Source organism: Cucumis melo, chromosome 11, assembly GCF_025177605.1.
Source record: "Cucumis melo cultivar AY chromosome 11, USDA_Cmelo_AY_1.0, whole genome shotgun sequence".
Lineage (NCBI taxonomy): Eukaryota > Viridiplantae > Streptophyta > Magnoliopsida > Cucurbitales > Cucurbitaceae > Cucumis > Cucumis melo.
Genome location: NC_066867.1, coordinates 24,846,636 through 24,854,854, shown reverse-complemented (window position 1 = coordinate 24,854,854; position 8,219 = coordinate 24,846,636). Strand labels below are relative to the sequence as shown.

General features: G+C 35.3%; 1 protein-coding gene and 1 long non-coding RNA gene across 2 annotated transcripts; one reads left to right on the top strand and one right to left on the bottom strand.

Moving 5' to 3' along the window:
- Positions 1-282: 282 nt before the first annotated feature.
- Positions 283-1,895, top strand: LOC127143991 (uncharacterized). Its single transcript, XR_007815480.1, has 4 exons — positions 283-475; positions 574-651; positions 734-791; positions 1,345-1,895. It is a non-coding gene; the product is annotated as an uncharacterized LOC127143991 (long non-coding RNA).
- Positions 1,896-4,732: 2,837 nt separating this feature from the next.
- Positions 4,733-7,481, bottom strand: LOC103496293 (ubiquitin-NEDD8-like protein RUB1). Its single transcript, XM_008458083.3, has 3 exons — positions 7,183-7,481; positions 6,299-6,558; positions 4,733-5,166 (listed from the first exon to the last, which is right to left on the bottom strand). Exons 1-3 carry the CDS (start codon positions 7,273-7,275, stop codon positions 5,055-5,057), a joined length of 465 nt encoding a protein of 154 aa, XP_008456305.2. The 5' UTR covers positions 7,276-7,481; the 3' UTR covers positions 4,733-5,054.
- Between the last annotated feature and the right edge of the window lie 738 nt (positions 7,482-8,219).

Genomic DNA, 8,219 nt, shown 5'->3' with positions numbered 1-8,219 from the left:
ATCGGCTTCATCAAATGCGCCGCCTCCGTCGTTGAAGTCGCGCCGCCGCCGTAGCTGAACCGTGCACAAGTGTCAGTCGTCTTCGTCGTGGTCGTCTCCGTCAACGGATAATCGGCAAGCACAATCCGAGCCGACCCGTACCCTTCTCTGCAGATCGAAACCCGACCGTGCCTTCCTCTGCAACCCGAGCCGTCTCCGTCCGACCTTCTCTGCCTGGAAGCCGTCGCCGATCGGCTGCATTCCGTCACAGCCCGTCGCTCACCGCCACAAGACAAGCGGTCGGTCGCGCAGGTCGCCGTCAAGCCCCAGCCGTCTCAGCCGTCGCTCGAACCCAAAAACTCGACTCATGCGCCCGCGCCTCCATCACCGCGTGAAGTCAACCCGACCCGCGTCTCTTCTTCGCGACCCAAGCCGCCTAGCCGTTTCACCTGTCTTTTAGCCACCAGCCTACTTTTGATCCTTTTCACCTAGTTTGGTAAGTTTGATTGGGTTTTGGAATACCCAACTAAGATTTGAAATAGTTGGATCTCAATTAATTTAATTTTGGGGTTAAATTAAATTATTTCTCTTAAGGAACATCTTGGACCAATTGATTTTTGGAGCGTGGGATTTCTCCAGTTAAGGGCTCAAGCGTTGCAACCTCGACCTAGGGTAAGTTATTTCAATTGAATTTCTTGGGTCTTTGGTCGTTTGGTGATTAAGTTATGAAAATTGGTATTTTCTAACCATTTAGGACTTCGCTGCTTGGAAAGCGTGATTTTACGGTTAGAACTCGTTGAGCAAATCTCCAGGTAAGAGATTCTACTACTAGACCTACGAGTGGAATTAAGAGATCGCATATATTCCTAGTTATGCATATTGATGACTAGATTGCATAACGGCATGGCAATTAATGATGATATGATGTGACATGATAACATGATGATGCTATGTTATGTGTATGCTATGGTTAGGGTGTATGTTAGCTGATCGTATTAGAGTCGTACCTGCATGGGTGTCCTTCGGGATCACCACCTATTTAGGACTGCGTAGTCCGACGGGACCGCCAGTCTGGCATTGATATAGACATGATTCGAGTGATTCGACGGGATCGCTCGCAGCCCGATTGTCTTAGTGTTTCCTCCGGGTACGCTACAGACCAATTGTCCTAGGTGTTCCTTTGGGTCCACCGAATACCAGATTTTGTTCCTACGGGATCACATGTTGCACGTGTTCGGGAACGTGCCAGTTATTGGGTACCATTTTCAGGACTCTAATAGGAAGTTAACAGGCACCTAGCGAGACTAGTAGTGGGTCCCTTACTGAGTGTTTTATACTCACTCTTTCCATTTCTATTTTTTTCAGGCAGAGGTAGAGGTAAGGGTAAGAGTAAGCTGGCGAGCGACCAGAAGTGACCGTGGCGAGCCATAGGGATCTTATGCTTCCGCTTCATGTCATAGTTCAGACCTTAACGTTTGCATTTTAGTCTATTCTTTATTTGTTATTTTATTTCTTTAAAATTAGATAGGGCTCGAGTTAGGATTTTATTTTTATACTTATCTCTAATCACATGTGTTTATGCTTTTAAATGAAAATTTTGAGGTTTTGTTTTATTTTATTTTTCCAAACTTTACAAATTTATTTATCTTTTAAATTAGTAACGGCTTCAACTTAGTATAAGGAGTTGGGTTGTTACATACACGATCACTTATCATAATCAATAGGATTGCTTTCCATGATCAACACAATCGTTTAAATTTGAAGTCTTTTTCCCTAACGCTAAGAAGAACTACACAATTGTGTATCATATCCTAAACGATCGTAGATCATTCATTAGACTGTAATCGTTCATAAAACTATTATTCACGCATGCGTGTGGCCAATTAATCGACTAGAGTATTTTTTATATTTTATATTGTAAGCATATGGGCTTTTTTTCATTTTCGAAATTATCGTGTAAATATTGTAAACATAGCCTATAAAGTTAGACATTTTTTAACATTTCAGGTTTACCCTTCCATCTTTCTTCTAACGTCTTTCTTCCTTTCCTTTCCTTTTCTTTTTCCGCGGTAATTTCTTTCCATATTTTTTTCTATCGTTTTTGTTCTTTTTCTCTTCTTTTTTATTTCTTTCTATCGTCTTTCTTTTTTTTTTTTACATCGTTTAAATTCTTTTTTTTTTACGTCGTTTAAATTAGGGTTATTTTTTACGTCGTTTAGATTAGGGTAACCAAATCATCGTGTATAAAGAATCTTGAAAAAAATTTACGACGTTTAAATTAGGGTAACGAAATCTAAAAGATCGTGGATAAAGAACATTGAAATAAATCATTTGGATTGAAGTAGCTAAATCTAAACGATCATATAAAAAACATAAACAATCGTGTACCAAAAGAATTTTAAAAAAATATTTAGCCAAATTTAAATGATCGTGTATCAAAAAATCTTGAAAAAATAAATGATCGTATAAACAAATCTAAACGATCATATAGTCAAATCTAAATCATGTAACAATATTAAACAATACAATTGAAAAAACAAATCGTTTAAATTTGGCTATTCAAATCCAAACGATCATGTATCAAATATATTACGCGCGTTGTTGATGGCATGGTTGATGAGTATTTTTGGTACATTTCCTCTTATCCTTGCCACTTTCAAAAGTTGAAATACAGGCCAAATATCAAAAACAAAAATTTGAAGCCCACTCTTTATTTTCTCTTAAATTTTCACACAAGTAAAGATAAATTACAAAACAAGAAATGAAATACCTTCCGATAAAAGATTAGACAAATTATAATTAATTTAATTTTAAAAAGCTAAAGACAAATACTTCAGGGAGTAATTGACAGAAGAATAAATAAATGAATAAAATTGAGAAAGTCAAGAAAAACTTATGAGAAAATTTCATTTATAACTTGAAGTTACATTTGAAGAATATAATCTGCAAGTGGTCCTTTGGCCCAACGGTTATTACTATTGGGTTAAGTTATGGTAACCCAACCCTTGTTTGAAGAAGGGTTATCATAACCCTTGTTTTAGGGGTTATCATAATCTCTTCCCTCTCTCTTCTTCTTAAACCTTTTTCAACTTCCCATAACACTATCTTTTCAACTATCCTCATAAAATCACTTTTTTAAACATTTCTCTCAAATACATTTTATCATAAAACTACCTTTTTAAATCTTTCCCCAAACACATTGTATATTAAAACTATATTTATCATAATACTAGTTTTATTATAACACTAACCTTCCATTACCCAACCCTTCCCCAAACGGCTCCTAGGTATGTTTGGGATGGGGTTTTTAGGAGGAAAGGATTATGATAAATGAGGATTAGGATCTAATCCCTAAATAACTCTATCTTATGCTTTCTTTTACTTTCTTACAACCCTACAAATAACCCAATCCAAATTCTATTACTATTTTTTAAATTACTATAATCATAACCCTTCCCCAAACACATGATTATAACACTACTATCATAATCCCTCCCCCAAACACATTATCATAACACTATCTTTCATATTTTTTCCCCCAAACACATATTACCATAACACTACCAATAATAACATTTCTCCCAAACACATATTATCATAATCCTAGGATATCATAATCCTTTTCTTTCATAATTATTTCCCTCCCCAAACGTACCCTAAATTTACTTTCCCTCCCCAAACGTACCCTAAATTTACTTGGATTACCTATAGAAACCAAGTTCTCATATTCCAAAACTATGTCAGTGCCTAAATTAGCATGTGATGTTAAGTGGGCTTGTCATTGCTCTATTCAGTATCTACGTTGAAAAAGTATAAACTTTGAACTTTGAAAGCCACCAAATTGAAATAAAATTAAGGAAAAAAACGAAACACACAATCCGAATAGATATTAAACTTAGTACCTAAATCTAAAAAAGGAAAAGAAAACCTAAGAACCAAACCAAATAGAAACTAATAAGGAATTAAAAAGAAACCATTGCAAATTAAGCGATAGTGCAAATGTCAAAATAGTTTTAACAAATTTAATCAAAGAAAAAAAGTTTCTCCAATTCAATTAGATTTGAACATTTTGAAATTGAATAAAATACACTTCAAAACTTGTTTTTTACATGGTTGCCGAATGCTCCAATCATTTTCAAAATGACTTGTTTTTTAAATTAAAAAATTTGGGCCAATCTTGAATTTGTGATCAGTTGATGATATTTCAAAGGAAAAATAACAAAAATGGAGAATAACCATTCTTTTACCGCGGGTGAGAAAAATATTTTTAAAAATTGAAAAAGAAAAAAAAAAACACACCATCTTCTGAATGGGTCTGATCTTTCTTCTTCTTGGTGGTAAGAGAGAGACAAAGTGAATGCGAATATGTGAGAGAGAACACACAAAAAGGCCGAGGGAATGTGTGTGACGTGGGACTGAAATAAAATAGGAAACCTAATTTTTAGGGTTTTGTTCGACAAAACCAGAACCGAAACGACGCTAATTTAGTCCTTTTAAAATTTCTACACAATTATTGAAACATTGCTCAAAAATGAGAATTAAAATTAAAAAACACAAACAATTATCAAAGCCCTATGTTTCTCAAAAATTGAAAAGGGAAAACAAAAGCATTAGCAAAAAATTCACATGCGTCACACTATTAATAAGAGGAAAGAAAGAGTATGAAACGCACCTGGTGAAGGACATCAAAACACTTTGTGCCAATGGGATACAATCCCTGGTCATAAACAGGAGAGGATCTATGAAAATTAAGTAAAAACAACAGAGAGATAATTAAGCTTCCATTCCCCCAATAAAAATTGATAAGACTTTGGGACTAAATTTTACAAACTCCTCCTTCCCCGCACACCAAATGGTTTAATGTTGAACTTGAAAAGAGATGGGTATCAGATGGAGATACCCAGGACATGAAATCTCTCTATTACAAGAGTAATTTGATAAGAGAGTTAAAGTTTGGGCTCAAATATTTTCCATTTATCCACACACAAGCAAAGATGCCGCTCATGCATTCATCAAGCACCAACAAAACAAAAAACTAAAAATTCCGCATTTCAGGAGGTGATAGATAAATGCTTTTACAGATAACCACCCCTCAGGGCTAGCACTAGATGGAGAACAGAACCACCCTCGATGTTGTAGTCTTTAGCTGTTTTGTCATCTCCAAGCTGTTTACCGGCATAAATGAGCCTGCAAAAAGCAGAGTATGATAGAACTTGTTATAATAAGCATACTGCAATATCAAATTTTAAGTGTCATAAAACTAAAAGCAACGACAGATCCCATTCATCCGGTACGAGTTCAAAGATGGCCGACCACAGGAACTACAACAAAGAATTTTCATGAAAATCAGAACTGTTGACTGACTAATTGTCATAACGAGAGTAGGATACATTAAACACCACTCCAGAAAATAACAACACAATGGATAATATTAGAGAACCATGGGAAGCCAACTAGAGAAAGCCTATAGTTACAAATCATGGACAATTCAACTTAAGTAACGTGGCTGTCTAAGTCTATCAAACTATCGATTTTCAGGCACTTGAGCATTCCTGTATTAGACCATGGGAAATCATTTATTTACATTTTAAATTCAGATACTTGAACTTGAACCATGGAGTTAAGTTTCCAAGTATGTGAAACTAACAAAAGTCTCGGAATTCTGAATCAACAGCTTCAACACTATTTTACATGAAATTCTGTTCCGAATTCCTATTCTTAGTTATTTTGAAACAACTAGAAAATATACTCGGTGCATTTAGGTTTCTTTTATAAACCTTCACTATAAGACATTACCTGGCTGAATATTTTAAATCTTACATCTTCCTTCATATTTTATTATCAATGTATTACATACCTTTTACTGTTCAGAATAAAACTTCAAGTACCTCAAACATGTAAAAATACAACAAACATAAGAAATACTTAATAGGCATATCCTGTCTTCTTTTTATAAGAGATGGATTCTCAACCTTAGAAAAGAGGAATAAGTGTCCTTTCCACTCAACCCTTCCCAAATTAGCAATAGAACTGTCCTAAAATTGTTTGAGTAGCGTTATGTAAGGACATTTTTCAATAAAACTCAAGTATGGAATTCAGTGTTGAATCTAAAATTCACCCAACTTCATTGTTTTCTTACAAAAAATTACTAATGAATGCTGTGCTAAGTAAGAAATTTTCACACCAAATTCCATTCTTAAACAGAGAAGGCACAGTGGCACATTTGAGGGAAATTAAACAAGTTATCCACATGTACAAAAGGCCATAGAAAATATAGTTATTGTAGTTTAAGTAATGTAAGAAGGAGGCAAATGCAGACCTTTGCTGTACAGGGGGAATCCCCTCTTTCTCCTCAACCCGCTCCTTAATACGATCAATTGTGTCAGTTGGCTCAATGTCAATCTCAATTTCCTTCCCGGTCAGTGTCTTGACCTTAATCATAGTACCTCCCCTAAGCCTCAAAACCAAGTGAAGGGTTGACTCCTTTTGAATGTTATAATCTGCAAGCGTTCGACCATCTTCCAATTGCTTACCAGCAAAAATTAATCTCTGCTGGTCAGGAGGAATACCTTCCTTGTCCTGCATTGAAACAGACCATTAAAACCAAATTTTCTAATCTCCCCTGTTTAAAGCTAGAAGAAATATACATTCCAAAACTCAAAATATGATTACAAAGACGGCACGCTGGAATCAAATTCACAAACCAATTCATGCATCCAAAATAATTTTGTTCGTAAAGTGATGTGAAAAGTATTAAATATACACCTGAAAAAAGAACTCAAGGCATGGAAAATATGACGAATTAACAAACAACCAGACGATAAGAACAAGCATAAACTTAGAGACCGCATCCAACAATTCAACTTGACACATGTGCTAAACGCAAATGAAATCAGTAACGCCGATTTCTTAATCCTTCATCCATTGGATCATGCAATGATACAGAATCCAAAGCAAACGCATGCTAGTCAGAATTTGATCAAAAAAAAAAAAGAAACGTCAGGGAAGAACAAAAACAACTGAAATCGAAACGGCAAAAGGCAATAACATCTGAAGGGCGAAGGGATGTCAAAGAAATGGAAGTAAACATAAGAAAAGGTATAAACATTAAGAAGGGGTAAAGAAGAAGCGAAATTGAAGCAAAGAAAGGGTGGTGAATTGATTGAAAAGGTAAGAGATGGAAGGGAATCAGAAAAAAGAGACCTGGATCTTGGCTTTGACATTATCGATGGTATCGCTGCTCTCGACTTCGAGCGTGATCGTCTTCCCAGTTAGGGTTTTGACAAAGATCTGCATCGTTTTGCTCTTTCGTTCTTTCTTCCGACGTTCTTCGTAACAAAGATAAGGAAAGGAGAATTAGAAGTGTTTGAGAAATTTGGACTAATCGCCTTTACTACTACTCTCCTTCCCCTTTTGTTATTAATATTTAAGATAAATGCCTCCCTATATTTTACCAAATTACCCCTTCTACCTTTTGTTATTAATATTCCATTCTTTTTTCCTTTTGGTGTAAAGGGTTATTTCGATAGGTTGAATTTGTGTATAAATAGTCCAATTGGTGTTTGTTAAGAAGAAGGGATGAGGGATATTTAGCACTCATTTTGGTGCAAAAATGCTAATTACAACTACTCTTTTTTCTTCTCTAATGTTTCCAATAACCCTTCCTCATTTGTAACCAATTATAATGAACCTTCCTCGGTCGCCAACTCCAACGAAGACCACCTACTTTACGTAGCTTCAACGACTACTTTTAGTACGTCCATCAACTACATATAAGATAATATCAGTTCATATTGTTTAATAATATTCTTTTCTATTAATTCTACATTGCATACAATCTCAATAATGTATAACAATTCAAACAAACTTGTATAGTAAACTACGCCTTAAAAATGTATTTTTATATAAATTATTTGCAATATATGTGGAGGAAGACACAAAGGATAGGGAGTAGAAGTAGTGATGAAAACTGGGGAAGTAAAAGGATATTTTAATAAGAAAAATAAAAGTGAAAAAAGGAACCAATTGTATCGTGGAGTTGTGTGGTTTTGGCGAGACGACGAGATTCTCTGCGTAATGGATCCTCATTTTGGACCCACACTTTTCCTTATCTCAACGTTAAAGTTTATTGGGCCCTACTACTCACCATTCTAAAGCCCACTGCCTTATTCGACCCTTTTGTACTCTTTATTTAGGGAAAAGAATATACGAAGTTTAAATTTTTGGGATAGTTACAAATG